This window comes from Haliotis rubra, unplaced genomic scaffold (genome assembly GCF_003918875.1).
Source record: "Haliotis rubra isolate DU_JTF1 unplaced genomic scaffold, ASM391887v1 Scf55, whole genome shotgun sequence".
Taxonomy (NCBI): domain Eukaryota; kingdom Metazoa; phylum Mollusca; class Gastropoda; order Lepetellida; family Haliotidae; genus Haliotis; species Haliotis rubra.
In genome coordinates, this window is record NW_025767246.1 from 2,022,830 (window position 1) to 2,041,214 (window position 18,385).

An 18,385-nucleotide genomic window follows, 5' to 3' on the forward strand; every position below is an offset into this window, starting at 1 on the left:
CATGCGCAAAGCCAGTGCGGGAAAGAGCAATGTACGAAGTGGGAAGAAGCGAAAAGTGATACAGAAATGTAACATTAACATACTTGATGATCGTTTATTATATTCCTGTTTCGAAATAATGAATGGTCATAGGCAGTTTTACTTTGTCTGCTGTTGTCATGCAAAAGTGTAACGTAACTTTTCTTGTTTCATTTGCAACAAGACAGCCTTCTAAATATTAATCTAGACAAGATATTGCCCAGGATGTGTTATGAATAATATTTTTTCGATTGAACCATTGGACAAGTCTGTCTGGTTTCTGGTGACAACTAGTGGATAAAACATCTATACCTATGGTGATTAATCGTGATATTTAGTGTTGTTGGCCTGTCAATTTAGAATTGTTAAATTTTCAGTTGCCATGGATTTTGATCAAACTCAAGTCATAGCGTTGGAAGAATTTGAAGATGACACGGATGAGAATATTTCTCAGTCCCAGAAAACTCCAGTAAGTACATATCCAGTCAATGCCAGATAATACGTTTCACAGGAATGTGTTTATCTAAATGATTTCAACACATTCATAATTTTCATAAAAAGTAATGAATATGATCTTTTAAAATATTTCATGAAACTGTCATGCTTTTATGTATCAAGTGCAGATAAAGACAGAACCTGATTAAAGTAACTTCACTGCAGGTGGCTCATTTGAAAGTTGGTTGCCAGAAAGGGGTTCCTGAGAAGTTGTACCCTCTATTTGAAGGTGAGGTACACTATGATTACTACATGGTGTCTCTGTACAATGCTGTATACATATATGGGTCTACGGCTATATACATATATGGGTCTACGGCTGTATACATATATGGGTCTACGGCTGTATACATGTATGGGTCTACGGCTATGATGGAACATGGGTGGCCCAGTCATCAAATGAACTGTAATTTGCTTGCAGAGTTGTGTCCCTTGAGCATGCCAGAATCTGATTATGTTGGGTTGAAACCAAGTTCCTTTCAATTATCTTTCTGGGTTTGTCTCCTTCATACATTCATGGGTTTCACAAACTATCCAATATGCCTATTATTTTCGGATTTTCTTCCATATTAAGCTGACATGCCATTATATAGCTGGAATACTGTCAGCTGATTAAAACCAAATTCGCATACGACAGCTCGTTTTGTCCAGACTCACTTATTTAGAGTCAGGCGTCATGTAGCTTGAAAATTGCTGATTGTGGTGTTAAAATAACAGCAAAGCAAATGCATAACTGTTGTTACCTCAGTTTGAATAAAAAATATATAGCCAGTCATGTCCAAAATACATGCCATTAGCAAATATGCCATTATCAACAGGCAATTTTGGTGCCATGTTTTTAACATGTACACGAAGCCATAGCCTATATATTGTCATAATACTGATATACATGAAAATTATCAAATTGTAATCTGTCGTTTGTATTGCTGTGAACCACATTTATGTTTGTTGACCTTGTTTGTTAGCCTTGATTGTTGACAGTGACACAATAGTATGTATTATTAAGTGTTGTCTAGCTAATTTTCTTGAGAATGAAATATCTTTTGGTGGTTGTTTGCCCAGCTGAGAAAAGAGTGGAACCCTGATCATGCTGATGGCTCTGTATTTTGACATTGGCAAGGGAGTTGTTTCTGTCACAATTTTTTGTATTTCTAGTTTGTTATGAATTGTTGGTCTAATGTTGATGAAAACTTGCCTAGACAATTTTCATGAAATCCATAGAAACGGGTATGGTTAAGACTCACCAATTGTATAAATCTTGGATTCAAACCCACAATCAGCTGATCCTGACTGCCAAAGGAAGTAACTCTATCCAGAATTTATTGATCCCTCTGAAAACAAGTACATGTGTTGTCACTTTTTGTCATTGTGTTAAACATTTCACTTTTTCAGGAAACAATATTGTTGGTCGACATGAGGATTGCAATGTCTACATTCCAAGTAAGGTAATTATAACTTTATATTTGTCATCATGGTTCGGGAAAATGTCTAGTCCCTATCTAACAATGATCTAAGATGGCAAATGCAAGCGTGGATCAGATGTATCTGAGGTTATCATGATTCTTTAGTCATGTTCTTTTTTCTATTTTCATAAATTTGGGAATGATTCATCTCTTTGCTAATGTGAACAGGGGTCCAAATCCAGTGGTTTGTCTGTTTAAAGACATGACAGTACCAGGAATAATGCTTTTGTGGTGTAAAACTACATTCATTTGTATGAAACTCTTTTATTATTATTATTAATTATTCTAGGATATTTATATAGCGCACATATCCAAGCAACTAGTGCTTGCTCAAGGCGCTGGTATTTTTCCCCTCGATCACTGGATCTCAATCTCAATGGCATATCATATTATCAATTTCAACTCCCTGGGGGAGTATACAACTCTTGCAGCCACTAGGCACACTGAGTTATTGTGGCTTTCTCATCTTAACGAGGTACCCATTCACAGCAGGGTGGACTGGGACACATAGTCACAGTACTTTGTTCAAGTTCACTGCACGTTGCTGTACCCGCAACTAGGTGTTTGCACGTACATTCATGTGGCCACCATCTGGTCATATACCAACGGATTTGTGGGTTCTTAAGTGCACAGGGTTGTGTACTGTACACTAGGGGTTGTGACAACACTGAAAGAGTCTGTACACAAAGTTGACTCCAAGGTTATTACACCCGGTCACAGGTGGGGTCGATCCCGACACCTCAACCTCGCTGGATCACTAGCCCGGCGCCTTAGCCAGCTCGCCCACCGCGCCCCCTTTTTAACTTTGTAATTAAAATGTGTGTGTGTGCAGACATGGTGTCATCGCTATATGGCTGAAACAATGCCGATGCAACATAAAACATCAACCCATCTCAACTCAACTCAATTCATTTGTTCCCATACATGATGATTGTTGATGAGGTGGACTATGTTAAACTTGTGATATGTTTGGACCCAGGCTTTGTCGAAGCAGCATGCTTGTGTTGAGATCCGTGGGGATAGTCACTTGATCTACGACAGTGGCAGCAGGAACAAGACACGACGTGGCAAGGTAAATCTGCATTCATCATCATTGTGAATATAGGAATCACAATAAGGGGCCGTTCATAATTTATGATTTATGGCTAGGGGTCGTGGGATGATGATAATTCCCATAATTTTTTGTAATATTTATGTACAAAATTGATGACCCCACCTCTCCAGAACCAAGTGGATGACAACCCATAGCCATAAATTATGAACGGTCCCTAAGTACTTTATCGTGATTCATATATATTAAGTGATACTTGATACTTGTATCCTGACACTCCTAATGGCCACTGCTTCTAATTAGTCAGTGTCTGCATTTGCATAATAATTTATGTTGAAAGTTATTTTTAACCAGATTTCTAAGTGGTTAGCCTATGAGTATTGAGTTATCTCCCTTTGCTTCTGTAAAATATTACCTTCAGTATGTTTTGATGTTTACAGTTGGTTAGATCCCTTAGATTCCAAGCATTGTGTTATTATATGTATATATTCTACGAGATTGTGATGTTATTTTGGACGGTACGTTTTGGGAAAATGGTGCAAGCAGGATGACGTCTTCTTGAGGGCTGAGCCCATTGAATCGTCGTCTGCATCGTACTGTCACTTGATTTGATGTTTGTGGAGTATGTGTATAGATTGCATCCTGTTTTCATGGTGAATACTTTCCTGATTTTAGCCTCATTCCACAGTGATAACTTGTTTTTCATTGTGTGATTTCAGCTGTTTCTGACACCCAACGTCCCGCTATGAGCTAAAACATAATGATGCTCTTGTGTTTGCTGATGTCCATGCTTCCTACCTCACCAGCAGTGATGTAAGTGAAGAAAATTTTGAACAATGCTTCATTTTGTTTGCATGGAATGTATTTACAATCCATAGCCTTTGTTAATATGTATTGCAGTCACGATATGGCTGAAATATTGCCGACCCGTGAAGATCCGGGGTAGAATAGGTCTTCAGCAACCCATGCTTGCCACAAAAGGTGACTATGCTTGCCGTAAAAGGCGACTAACGAGATCGGGTGGTCAGGCTCGCTGACTTGGTTGACACATGTCATCGGTTCCCAATTGTGCAGATCGATGCTCATGCTGTTGATCACTGGATTGTCTGGTCCAGACTCGATTATTTACAGACCGCCACCATATAGCTGGAATATTGCTGAGTGCGGCGTAAAACTAAACTCACTCACTCACTCACTGAAATATTGCCGATGTGATGATAAATATTAACTCACGCACTCACTCACAAATACATATTGTGTCAAACAAAATTGGTTGATGTATTGATAGTTTACAGATGTATTCCTTTTATTTTGTGATATTAATATACAATCAAATCACCACAGTACAGCTAATCTCATTAACCTGTATGTTTTGTATGCACTGCTGGATAATCACCTTGTTCCTGCCCTTTAACATGTGGAATAATGATAAAATACATACAGAAAGGTATGGAAATTGAAAAGCCACATAAATAAAAGGTCAACCCTAGCCTGTTGACTAAACAATGAATCCATCAAAAGGAGAGAAGACTATAAATTTGTTGAGTGAAATGAAAGGCATTTTTAGAGTGGAAGAAAACATAATGTTAATGGCAATACATTGCAGTATGTGTGACAATATAGAATACAAAATTCCAAGCAGTAAGCAGCCCTACCATTCTTTTTCAGAGAGATCGTCCTTGGGGTACATATTATGCATTTTCCGGCTGAAAAATGTCCTGTGACAGTTGTATCAATGTTTTTTGAATAAAAAGATTGAACAATAAATAAACTCTTTTATTTATTATACGGCCCCTACCTCACGGAGTTACCTCCCTTAGCGCATGCGCACCAACTGGGTAGGCTCCTAGACCCGTATCATCATTCCTTCTGCTGTCACTGCCGTGAACAGACGTGTTTTGTAATAGAACGCACTTCATGAGCCGGACAGCGCTGAAAGCTAATAAGAAAGCTATGTCTGAGACACCACCTGTATGTATGGTCTTTATTTGCCTTAAACAAGGAACAGTCGCTAAAATGCACCGTTTGGACGCTATTTGGGATTGAAGTTTTTGTTGATGTTTTTCAGCAAAATCCTGACTGCATACCTCCCAAAATGTGCTGCACTAAAACTACAAGGGCTACGGCTTTCAAACGTTGCATACTTTGTTTCTATGCATGTTTCTACACAGTAGCATCGTCAAATGTGCCTATGTTTATATGATGGCCGCCATATTGGACGCTACTTTTGGGCAAAAGTTGTCTTCAAAAACTTTCACGGGCTACTTTGCTATTTTGTGCCAAACGAAACTTACCACATACAACACTTTAAACGCTTGTTCTGAAGTTGCCTTTGGTTGTTGAACATTTTCTGTTCTTGGTCCTATGTCAAAGAATCACGTGATCGGCGACCATATTGGATTGAAGATGTTTATCGGAAATTTGCAGATTTTGTTGGGTAGGCATTTTTACGCAATCCATAACTGTGAATGTATGAACTGCAGAGCGCTGTAAATGTGCAGATATACAATATATACCTCAAATATTAATGCCCATAAGCTATGTTGCGATATCTTGATTAGTTACGGATATCTAGATGTTTGCTTCTGTTGTTTATTTTGTACTAAAATGTATTTTCAAAAATGCGCGGCGTCATAACTATTTCAACTATGCAGCTAGAATCTGGCAGTACATAGTAACTAAGTGTGTTGAACATTTTTCGTTCTTGGGTGTATGTCAAAATATGTATTGCTTGGCGGCCATATTGGAATTAAGTCAGATTCTGATGATACTACATTATAAACAGCATAGCTTCTCAAGTTCTGCACAGAAGGCAGTAAAACTTGGCAGTATGCATCAACATAAGATGCTTAACATTTCGTGTTCTTACATGCATATCAAAAGTTTGATCGTTTGTCGGCCATATGGCATTGAAAATTGCAGAAATGCATTCACGAGTCCAAAACGGCATAAAACAGCATATAGCTCCACCACTATTGCCCCAATCGCTTCCATATTTGGTATGTGACTTGGTCATGAGATGCCGATCATTTTTGTCTGTTGTCCCAGAGCGATATCTCTAGCCGTTTGGCCGCCATCTTGGATTGAAGTTTTTCATTTATCAGGTTGCCATAGCAACAAAAGTTGAAATTCAAATGACTTGATTTTTACATCATCGTTAGGCACAGTCAAGGGAATGCTGTGTGCAAAAGCTCAAATCTGTGCGTTTCATAGTTCGGAGATACTAACTATACAGTATTTTGGCGGACAGACATGCGGACAGTAGGCGGACATATTTGTCACTAAATCTGACCGGCGCATATGATACATCGGGTCTGGGCAAAACAGAAACACTAATTCCTGTCACCCTAGAGGTAATAACAACGGCGTCTTAGCTCGCCAAAAAACGTGTTTTTGTCTTGTGACGGACCAGTCAAATGACCTTGACCCCCGTGACCTTGGTGACCTTGACCATTAGAAAGCATTTTTGACATACTATCAAGTTCCGGGGTCAAAACCCCGAAAAACTCAAAAATAACGATTTTTAATTAGGGCTCCTTTGCCTTTAGGCAGGAGACCTATTGTAATCGTTCGTGTTTTTATTATTATTATTATTATTATTTATTCTTCCACCGTATTTTGTAACAGAGCTACAGAGAGCACCGCTGGACAGAATGCCTTGACAAAAATCACCCAGATGCCCACCGAGGTGTAGATATCGCGCTTTAAAATCTCTAGGCTGTAGGCCCAATAGCAAAGGGCAGATAATTCAAAATTAATTCAAAAATTTCAATTTCAAATTCAAATATCTCCAAAACTAATGCTCCAATGTGTGCCAAAGTTCTTGAGCAGATCGCCAATCAAAATGCCTACAATTTAGCCTGGGCCGGCTCAAATTAAGCTAAAATGCACCGTTTGGGCGCTATTTGGGATTGAAGTTTTTGTTGATGTTTTCAGCAAAATCCTGACTGCATACCTCCCAAAATGTGCTGCACTAAAACTACAAGGGCTACGGCTTTCAAGCGTTGCATACTTTGTTTCTATGCATGTTTCTACACAGTAGCATCGTCAAATGTGCCTATGTTTATATGATGGCCGCCATATTGGACGCTACTTTTGGGCAAAAGTTGTCTTCAAAACTTACACGGGCTACTTTGCTATTTTGTGCCAAAGCGAAACTTACCACATACAACACTTTAAGCGCTTGTTCTGAAGTTGCCTTTGGTTGTTGAACATTTTCTGTTCTTGGTCCTATGTCAAAAGACCCTGCAAAGCTACGGCTTTCAAACTTTGAAGAAGCCATAAAATTTACTGATCAAAACATCTGTTCAACATTATCCATGTGGATAAAACGTATGGGAGCTAAAGGGAAAAAACTGTTTGAGGCGTGCCCCAAATGAAAGAAAAGAGTGCCAAACAAACTGACCCTCAACTCCAGGCAGAACAGCGAAACGTCACGCAAAAGTCTTCCAACAACGTACCAGTCATCATAAATAATGCTTACATTCAAAACCCAAAGTTTGGGCAGATTTAACGAAATAGGGACTTCTTTATATCACCGGCGGCCCAGGGATACATTGCCGAATGTGTCATAAGTTTCATCGACATTTCACGGCCGCGGCAGATTACCCGTGCAAAGCATCGACAGTCTGAAGGAAGGCATAAGGGCGATATCTCCTATAAAGAGACTACCACTGCAAAGCGTGGTCCGTGCAGATATGGGAGGCGATGTAAATTTCAATTGACAATGGCGAGAGCTAGCTACACAAAATTAAAATACACTGCAGTACAGGTGCTATTCCTTCATTGTAATTCAATCTTTTGTAAGGGTTATGTCTTTAGGCAGTATTTAAAGATTGTCAATGATTGAAGCGTTCGGGTCAGGGTAAAAGTTGTAGCTGTGGTCTAAGGGGAAACTCTGGTCTAGCTGAAGTAAGCTAGTAAAATCGTTCAACAACGACCAGAAGCCGACTTTGCAATGCCGAAGAGTATCACGCTTTTGCTAACAATTGATTGCTGTTTGCATGGATTTTAAAACTTCATAGGTGACCTGTATCGAGTTTAGGTGTATTTCCAGTATATATACCTGCTCTCGATTAGCGAATTCAGTTGCAACAGATCGAGTGTAACAGTGTAATGGATACTGATGCAAAACTACTGAAGTGCCTTAACTGCTGTGTAATCACAAGTTCACTTAGCGTGGCGTGAGTGTGAGTGAGTTTAGTTTTCGCCACACTCAGCAATATTCAAGCTGTATGTCAGCGGTCTGTAAATAATCGAGTCATCACGACTTGTCAGCTACATGTGGCGTACATTTAGATTCACATAATGTCAGTCACAGTGAACCTTTCAAATTATATAGTTGAGGCCACAAAATTTTCTGTTTCTCTGACTGTTTGAACAAAGGGTTCTTCTGTTTTGATATTCATGATACCTAAGTGATATTATTTAATGTACGAAAATAGGTTTTGTGATGAGTTTATCGAAACTTAATGACCTCCCAGTACTTCCAGTCGAAGAGCATTCGACTAGCAGTGATATGATTCATATTAACTACTACCATTACTACATTCATGAGATATGTGAGAGATGCAAAAGGCTCCAAAGAAGTAAAGCCAAGGAGCCCTACATCGCTGCTCGCAGCTATATTTGTGACTTTGTATTAATACAAAATACGCGAACTTTCCCGTGGTTTACGCACGTGTTGCTCTGCCATGGCGGGAAGATTAGCGTGCCATGTGGTCGTAATATTGCGTATTAAAACCAACTATTACTTTCCGTGGTAACCTTCACGTATTTTTCAATGTTTTCTACGTGTTTATATGCTGCTGGCCGCTGTTAGCTACATGCTTGCGTGTTTGCTTTCAGGCCTTTTCATCCTGTTCGGTCTGTGGACAGAGAGAAATTCCACGGGCCGACAGGCATGAGCTATGCGTTGCCTGTCTCGAGAAGACGGGACACGACGCTGATTCCTGCCCTATTTGTCTGGCCTTTTCCCCGGGCCCAGAAGAGGCGGTCGATCGTTGTTTTATCGTTGAGATCGTTGTTTTAGGGGACCTGGCGCAGGTCCCCGTCTAAAACAAAGCGAGCGTAAAAAGGGAAAAAATCCCGAGGCCCTTCCCCCTCTCCTACCACTTCGAGTGGTTTTGACATGTCGGTAATGGAATCTATGTTTCAGCAGCATATGGCCTCCGTGAAGTCCTTCGTTCGGGAGTCGGTTGGAGGTCTCCGGCAGGAGTTCCTCACCCACTCCGGGCGGGGCGAGAGTCGAGGGGTGGGATCGCCCGGGCTCGGCTCGATCCCTCAGCCTTGAGGCGTCTGTAGATCCGTTGCCTCTGGCTTCGGATCCGGGCGCCTTCGGCTGCTCGGAGAGGAGGTGCTCCCAGTCCCCTCGGAGTTAAGCGCAGGGACTGTTGAGTATTCCTGGTATTCCGGTCCTTGCGCACACCGCGCCCCATGAGCCGAGAGGCACCAGTTCTGCCTGGCCTGCCTCCAGCGTCTGAGACGGGGGTCCACGCGCGCCGGCTGGCGCTGGCGATGGAGCCGTCTGTCTGTTCTTCCCTTCCTGTGGTTCCTAAGCTAGGCAGTCCACCGGGTCGGGGTTAGGGTCCTCTTACGGAGGAGACCAGCCTCGGACTTCGGGCTCGAGCGCCAGTCAATGGAGCTTAGGGAGGTTGAGGACCCTGGCGGGCGGCTTCCGTTTTGCCGTCGCTGCGGGAGGTCCGGCAGAGAATTGCCGAGGCCTACCCAGGCGCGGTGCCTGCTGGTTGCGTGGACTTCGACTGAGTTCAGCTTGCCAGGCGGGCGTTTGCCCTAGGCAACCCTCGCCAGAGCGCAGCTCCGCATTCTGCCTTCGTTGGTCTCCGGGCGTGGTCGATCCCTCTTGTCTGGTGCCCGATGCGGTTTGACTTACGGATCTCCGTCTCGGCGCTACCAACTTGGGAGGATTCCTGTTAGTTGTGCCAATTGTAGGCGAATGTGTGTTCACTTCCGTAAGCCCTGGGGGAAGGCGGCTTCCTCGGGCAGCTCGGCTGCTTTCGGCAAGGCGCCTTACTCCACCTTTGCCCTCGGCGGAATCCCCTGCGACGCAGCGTGCGGACCTACGAGGGGTCTACGGAACAGCGATGCAGCAGGTGCGGGTGGTGGTCCATGAGGCCTACCTCTCCTCGGTTCAGAGGTCGGCCCTGGAAGCGGAGGAGGCATGCTGGCGGCGTGTCGCCGCGCGTAATGTCGAATGCTGCTCCGTCAGCTTTGGAAGTTCAGGCTCACCTGCGCGACTCTTTGCGGTCTGCTGCGTCGGCGGTGATAATGCGCAGTCATGGGGATGTGCAGGCTGTGGCTGTCGGCGTCTAGGTACTTCGGCAGCAACACAGCAGACCTTGCTGGCCCTCCCTTTCCGTCTTGGGCGACCCTCTTTCCGGGGCCCAGCAGGTCATCACGGGGAGGCTGCGCTGCAGCGACCTCCTTCAAGGACTCTAAGGCCTTGTTGGAGCACCAGCGGGTGTCTGCCCCCGGCTCCGGTGCCACCTTCCTCCGCCGGGGTGCAGCCTACACCCGAGTCTGGCGGCTGGCCGGCCGCTTGGTAGGGGTAGTGCCGAGGCGGGAGGCACAGGTCCGCCAAGGGTAGGGGCAAGGAGCAGTCCTCGACTAGCTCCCAGCCTTTTGGCGAGCGGGAGGTCTGCCCGACCTCCCGTTAACCCATCAGGCTGCGGCTCAAGCCGTGTGTCACGCCCAGTCAGCTCCGCTACTCGGGTCTACACACCGGCTCCTACCCCATATCCCAGTGGGAGGCGCCTCTCTCTATTCCTGCCGGAATGGGAGAAGGCTACCAACAACAGCAGGTGCTGGCCACGGTCAGCATAGGCCATCTCCCCACTGTGGAGGCGAGGTCCGCCCGACTTTACCGGCATCATTCGCACTCCGGTGCCGTCATGTCAAGCCAGAGGCGGACATATTGCTACAAACGACGAAGTTCAGGCTCTGCTGGACAAGTCCGCAATCGGCGCATTCCACGGGGAAGGAACTGGCGGGATTTTATTCCACGTACTTCCTCGTCCCGAAGAAAGGCGGCGGGTTCCGTCCGATTCTCAACCTCAAGGTGTTGAATCGCATGCTCGAGTACCATCCTTCAAGATGGAGACACTGCTTCGGTGATCTCATCTGTTCAGCCCGGCGATTGGCTCCGTCAATGCGACCTAAAGGATCGCGTATCTGCATGTACCCATACATCCATCGTTCAAGCAGTACCTTCGGGTTCTCTTCACGACGGGATGTATTACCAATTCAGGGTGCTCCCCTTCGGCATATCGACTGCCCCAAGGGTGTTCACCAAGCTCATGTTAGTCCCAGCTACCCTAGCTGCAGCTCGCGAAGAAAGGCGTTGTTACCCTTACCTAGAGCGACTGGTTGCTTTCCGGAGCACTAACACAGCCAGCGAGTCAAGATGCTACTCACACAGTGATAGACATTCTAACTCGACTGGGGTGGATCATCAACCTCAAGAAATCCGACCTGGTACCCACCCAGGACTTGGTTTTTCTTGGGCGCGATTCAAAGCGAACAAGGATCTCGTTTCCTTGTCGCCCGACCGAGGTCACCAGAGTTCGGAGATGGTATCTTCATTCCTCTCCCAGCCCCAGGCACCAGCTTCGGACTTGGCTCCGTCTACTGGGCCATATGGCGGCGATCTCTCTGTAGTGTGGCGGTAGCTGGTTGAGATCGTCCCCATACAGCAAGCTTTGGCTCGGCTGTGGACTCACCGGAGGATCTGGGCGCCAGTCTCACAGTCCCAGTGGTTGACACCTCACCTTCAGTGGTGGACAAATGTCGGGAATCTCACCAGGGGTTCCCCTTGGAAATCCGGCGCCAGCTCTCACAGTTCAGACCCGATCGTCCCTCACGGGCTGGGGGTGTTCTGGGCAGTCTGTCGGCTTCCGGACTCTGGTCGAAGACCACCTTCACATCAGCGTGTTGGAACTGAGAGCTGTCGCGGTTGGTATTCAAGCGCTTCAGAGAGCATGTCGTGTGTCCGTCTTCAGTTAGACAACCAGGCGGCCATGTCGTACATCCTGAAGCGTGGAGGCACGGTGTCCCCAGCTCCTCTGGAGCGTGGGACTTTCTCCTCTGGTGCGAACGAATGCGATTGTCAGGTACTCCCTGTTTATCTCCGGGGCTGGAGAGCGTCTTGCGAGCAGATCGCTCTCTCGGCGGATCCTGGCCCTGACAAGTGGATGCTCAACAGGCAGATATTCACAGTAATCTCCCAGTTGTGCCGAGTCGTTCGAGGTGGATCTGTTTGCGTCCGGCGGGGCGCATCAGACACCGTGTTCTGCTCGGATACGGACCCAGGGGCGTTGGCTGCCGGCGCCTTCCTGCTGGATTGGACGGGCAAAAGTGCTCTGGAAGCGTTCCGCCGTTACCACTCATTCCCGTGTCCTTTCACAGCTGTCCACCCAGCCAGCTTCGGCTACTTGTGCTACTGGCACCGCTTTGGCCGTCACAGAGCTGGTTTCGGTAATTCTCAGGTTTCTGGCTCAGCCTCCTGTTCTATTACCTTTGCGACGGACATTCTCACTACTCGGAGCGGGCCCACCCAAATCCACGGATTCAGTGGGTGGCTTGGCCTCTGTCAGGTCTAACCTCGAGGCACGCTGAATTCCTGCAGCAGTTGCAGACACAATTCTGGCCGAGGCTGGATTCGAATAAGCGTTCAGTACGAGGATAGGTGGTCCCGCTATGCTTGGCGCTGGTGTTCAGATAAGGGGATTGCAGATCCCTTTTCTGCGGATTTAGTCCGAGTATTGGAGTTTTTGCAAGCTCGTTTGGAAGAAGGCCTGGCGGCCGACCATTCGCGGCTACTCCACCGCTATTTCCACTTTTCACACCCCTGTCGATGGTGCTCTTCTGGGGCAGCACCCTCTCGTACAGGCGCTTTCGCTGGCGCGGAATGGATTCGACCTGCTCTCAGGCGAACCAGTCCACCTTGGGATTTGTCGATCGTGCTCGATTGGCTGTCCGGTCCCACTTTCTCACACCTATCGGCTATTTCCATTCAGTTGTTGACCTGGAAAGCTGTTTTTCTGGTGGCGGTAACGTCTGGTCGTAAGGGTCGGCGATTTACATGCTATGTCGTCCGACCGGGCTGACTGTGTTTCACACGGATCGTGTCAGTATTCGCCTCCCAGATACTTACCGACCGAAGGTCGATCACGCTTTCCATGTGACAGCTCCTATCGAACTTCCTACGAGCACTCACCCGTTGGATGTCCGTAAGACGCTCAAAGTCTATATCAAACGAACGCAGGGGATCCGTACGGGTACCCAGCTGTTCTGTTGTTACGGTGGCGGGAAGGCTGGTCTGCCAGCGAGCAAGCAGACTTTGTCTCGCTGGCTAGTCTCGTGTATTTGTGCCGCTTATCAGGCTAAGGGCAAGCCTTCCCCTGAGGGGTTGAAGGCTCACTCGGTCAGGGCAGTAGCCGCCTCAAAAGCTTTTGCATCGGCACTCCCCATTGAAGAGATCTGCTCCGCCGCTATTTGGAGCCGGCCAAGCACGTTTATACGCCATTATCAGCTCGTCACGCATTCCACGTGTCGTGCGAGCTTTAACGTACTGTTCTTTCCAGTGGACAGTGTCCTGCCACCCTGACCGAGTGAGTCTTGGTTTATTGGTTTGTTTTGGCGCTACTGTACAATAATTCCATTATTGACATGTCTGCTACTGTGAGCTCACTCAGAGAACCTGTACCCCTTCGATTCTCTCACGGGTTACTATATCGTTAGTGTAAGTGGTATTTTGCATTCCCCTCACGGTTGCTCTCATGTAGCCACTTAGTGGGTGGGGATTCATTGACATTAAGCACTACGTGCAATGTCTCATTATGCTAGAGAGGTGCGTCTTTGAGCACAATTCCTCCCTGTCAGTTCCCTCCCATAATGCCTCTGGCGAAGCGAAACTGGGACAAGTGACAGGTGAGTGTTATAAAGGCGTCTGTTCAATTTTTTTCCATGATACGATCGCTATATTTGTGTGTGCTTGGACAGAATTCCCTCCTCCCTGGCCTCCGGTCTTTGGGAGTCTGTGTTTATGCATAATATGTACCCCAAGGACGATCTCTCTGAAAAAGAATTAACCAAACCTGCAGAGGTTTTCAATTCTTTGAAGAGAGTCGTCCTTGGGGTAGGGCCTCCCGCCTCCCCGCAATTCTGTTCACTGATATATTCAGCAGAAGGAATGATGATACGGGTCTAGGAGCCTACCCAGTTGATGCGCATGCGCTAAGGGAGGTAACTCCGTGAGGTAGGGGCCGTATAATAAATAAAAGAGTTTATTTATTGTTCAATCTTTTTATTCAAAAAACATTGATACAACTGTCACAGGACATTTTTCAGCCGGAAAATGCATAATATGTACCCCAAGGACGACTCTCTTCAAAGAATTGAAAACCTCTGCAGGTTTGGTTAAGTTTTATCAGTCCCAGGGGGTACTAAACCCATGAAGATCCGGGTTAGAATTGATCTTCAGTAACCCATGCTTGTCGTAAGAGACCACTAACGGCAATGGGTGTTCAGGCTCGCTGACTTGGTTGACGCATGTCATCGTTTCCCAATTAATGCTATAGATCACGGGATTGTCTGGTCCAGACTCGATTATTTACAGACCGCTGCCATATAGCTGGAATATTTATGAGTTTGGCAAAACTCACTCACTCACTCACTCACTTGCTCCTTTGAACTATCGCAGCTAGATGTACTGTTAGTTTTGTTATATATGTACGTGAGTTAAGCATGTAAATCAGAGTGTTTGTGTACATGTAACCATGGTAACTGTTTTGAAGGTGTCTCATGTTGACGACTCTGGCTCTGACACTGGGTCAGAGTCAATGCTGCAGACTGTCATGGCAACCGGCAGTGCGGATGTCAACCCAGTGTTGGACGAGACAGGAAATGATGACATGAGTGACGCCAGCAGCGACATCCTTCAGCCTACACAGGTATGTCATAGCCTCCAAATATAGGTCACTGAATTCCCCAGCCCAATCTACCCAAATTCTACAGTAATTTTTGTTAAATTCTTCAACTAAGTTTCATGAATTCTGCAGAAACATATTGTGCAGATGCTTGTACCTTTTTTTCACAAATTAGAGCCTTTATGACTAATTTATCAATGTTTTCTGAACTGACAGACAATTGGAATAATATAAAACATTTGCAGGAAAGCCCTTAAATGGAACTGTGCTTGATAGGTCCCTAAATGTGTTTCTAGGTTTGTCAGGGACCTGTCAGTGCTTGTGGGTTTCATCAAAGTGATAAATGTCCCACACTTGCATCTACCTATGAAGAACCAGGTTTGAATTGGTCTTCAGGAACCCATGTTTGTCGTAAGAGGTGACTAACGGGAATGGGTGGTCAGGCTCGCTGACTTGGTTGACACATGTCATCATATCCCAATTCGTAGATCGATGCTCATGCTGTTGATCACTGGATTGTCTGGTCCAGGCTCAATTATTTGCAGGCTGCTGCCATATAGCTGGGATATTGCCGAGTGCAATGTTAAACAGTCAGCCAACCAACCAACCAACAACCAACCAACACTTCCATTGCTTAGGTCTTTCCACTGATGTAACTGGAATATTGTTCAAAGTGACATTTAACTTATACTGCACTCAAGCAAGCCACATATATGATATGATTTGTATATCTGTAGTGTAAGACTCTTCAGTTAAAGCTTATAACATGAACATCTGTCATTCTAGTTTGGGAGATAAGCCAATTTTCAGCAGACTTGGGCTAAAGTATGTTGTCTTTTGAAGAAACGTAGATAAGTTTATGTATTTACTTTCATGTTTTCTAATACCATCTAAGAATCTCTGCTGAATAGAGAGTGACACAGTGTGAGTTTAGTTTTACGCAAGTTTTAAGCAATATTCCAGCAATATCACGGCGGGGGACACAAGAAATTGGCTTCACACATTGTACCCATGTAAGGAATTGAACCCTGGTCTTCGGCGTGACGAGCAAATACTTTAACCATTAGGCTACCCACCACCCCCTTGGGTTAATGAGGTAGTGTGAGAAGTACTTAGTATTGATACTGTCATCCACAGCCTTCCAGTACTATACCCTCCTGGACCAGCAGCCGAATGCTGGAGCCCACACAGAGGTGTGTGACAGACAGTCCAGGTGAGCCACGAACCCTCAAACACTCTTGTCTGATGCCCAAGTCCAGTAACATGTTGTCTGGTCACGATCACTCTATGCTAGTCCATATTGAAACATTTAAATGCAGGGGTTTACCTCAAGTCCTGTCTTTGAGGGTCCCTGGCACTCATACTCTTAATTTTCAGCGGTCCTGGACTACAAAATTTGGGTCCCAGACACTTAATTATCATTATTAATGCTATGTTGTAATATTGTTGTAATTCAGTTACTGTTATTGTATTGTGTATCATGGTCAGCACATTGTTACAGTGATTAAATTGCAAAAGATACCATGACCCGGCTAGTAGCAGTACAAAAAATATTTGGACTTTTTCTGTGTGTCTGTGGACGTGCTAATCAATTTTGTTGCGTCAGTTATCGGTTTTTATGCGTATAGGACGCAGGAATTCATGTCCTGTAAATCCCTGTATATGACAGGTGAATTTTTTAACAAGCCAATCATCTTCTTGGCTTTTGAAATGCTGAAATGTGAGCCCCAAACCTGATTTCTGATTTTCGAAAATGAACACAAACTGGCAGTTCTGAATGGAAACTTAAAAGGCCGCTCTGTATGTTTTATGAATATTTGATACCCATGGTAAGTTATTGTTATCCCCCTCAACGCGTTTTGCGGGGGGTATTAAAATGGACTCCGTCCGTCCGTCCGTCCGTGCACATTTGTCTTTTCCGGAGCAGAACTCTAAAAGCATTCAATATTTCTTCACCAAACTTGGCACATAAATTGATCTGGTGGTGTACTGGTGCCTTTTGGCAGTTTTGGAATTCTGAATAAAATATTTTTGGCGTTTCCATGGGAACAAGTTCGACTTAGACTGAAATTGGTGGTAGTGCTCTTTTCCGGAGACAGAACTCTAAAAGCATTCAATATTTCTTCACCAAACTTGGCACATACATAGATCTGGTGGTGTACTGGTGCCTTTTGGTAGTTTTGGAATTCTGAATAAAATATTTTTGGCGTTTCTATGGCAACAAGTTTGACATAGACTGAAATTGGTGGTTGTGCTCTTTTCCGGAGCAGAACTCTAAAACCGTTCACTATTTCTTCACCAAACTTGGCACATAGATTGGTCTGGTGGTGTACTGGTGCCTTTTGGTAGTTTTGGAATTCTGAATAAAATATTTTTGGGCGTTTCCATGGCAACAAGTTTGACTGAGCCTGAAATTGGTGATAGTGCTCCTTTCAATGCTCTCCTTCCACTTTTCTATATACACACCTAAATATTTGACATAATCATAACTCGTAGACATAATCATGAAGAGTATTTTGTCATTGCAGGGGATATTGATGACTTTGTCTTCTTGTTATAATGAGATTGAAACAAGACAAGATCATTTGCTGGTGCACACCTCTATATAAGAGAATCTGTGTTGTAGGCCATGTTGCAGGTGATCTGACAGTCGGGGAGACGCCGTTGCCAAAGAATAATCAGTCAGGTAGGTGACAGACATCCCTCTCAATCACTTCTCTGCATGCTTAAAGTGTCAGAATGGGATGTAATTTCCTCTTATGACAAGCACAGGTTGACTGGGAAATCATTGGTCCCCAACAGTCCATGTTAATTAGACCCGTGAAGATCCAGGCTAGAATTGGTCTTCAGCAACCCATGCTTGTAAGAGGGTACTAGCGGGATCGGTTTGTCAGGCTCCCTTACCTGGTTGACTCATGTCATTGTATCCCAATTGTGTAGATTGATGCTCATGCTGTTGATCACTGGATTGTCTGGTCCAGACTCGATTATTTACAGACCGTCGCCATATAGCTGGAACATTGCTAAGTGTGGCGTTAAACAACAAACCAACCAACCAAATCTATGATGATTGTCAGAAGCAACCAATGGACTGGCTTGTTGGGGTTGGTGATGGATGCATGTGATCGTACCCCATGTCAAACATCACTGCTCACAATACCTGGATATACTGGATTACCATGTCCAGTTTCAGTTATTTAAAGGCCGCTATTGTATAGCCCGAGTGTGGCATTGAACAACAAAGAAGCACAGATCTCCAGCATGTAGAATCTGTAATGTAGCTACAGTGAAACCTTTCTAAACCAGCCCCCACGGGACCGAAATATAATGCCAGTTTCGACAGGGTGACGGATTAGACAGTGACGATCATTTTCCAACATGGCTGCCATTTACACTCGTCAATCTCTTTATCT

The 18,385-nt window shown here is 45.1% G+C and overlaps 1 protein-coding gene across 1 annotated transcript in view; it reads left to right on the top strand.

Moving 5' to 3' along the window:
* The first annotated feature begins 9 nt into the window (after window positions 1–9).
* The window catches only part of LOC124253708 (mediator of DNA damage checkpoint protein 1-like), a 45,927-nt gene continuing 27,551 nt past the window's right edge, over window positions 10–18,385 (top strand). Inside the window, 13 exon segments of the mRNA XM_046687518.1 lie at window positions 10–68; window positions 396–487; window positions 679–742; window positions 1,906–1,958; window positions 2,956–3,048; window positions 3,747–3,767; window positions 3,769–3,840; window positions 9,185–9,280; window positions 10,004–10,139; window positions 10,464–10,588; window positions 14,841–14,996; window positions 16,110–16,185; window positions 17,599–17,658. Coding sequence (XP_046543474.1) covers window positions 401–487; window positions 679–742; window positions 1,906–1,958; window positions 2,956–3,048; window positions 3,747–3,767; window positions 3,769–3,840; window positions 9,185–9,280; window positions 10,004–10,139; window positions 10,464–10,588; window positions 14,841–14,996; window positions 16,110–16,185; window positions 17,599–17,658 — 1,039 coding nt within the window. The 5' untranslated portion in view covers window positions 10–68; window positions 396–400.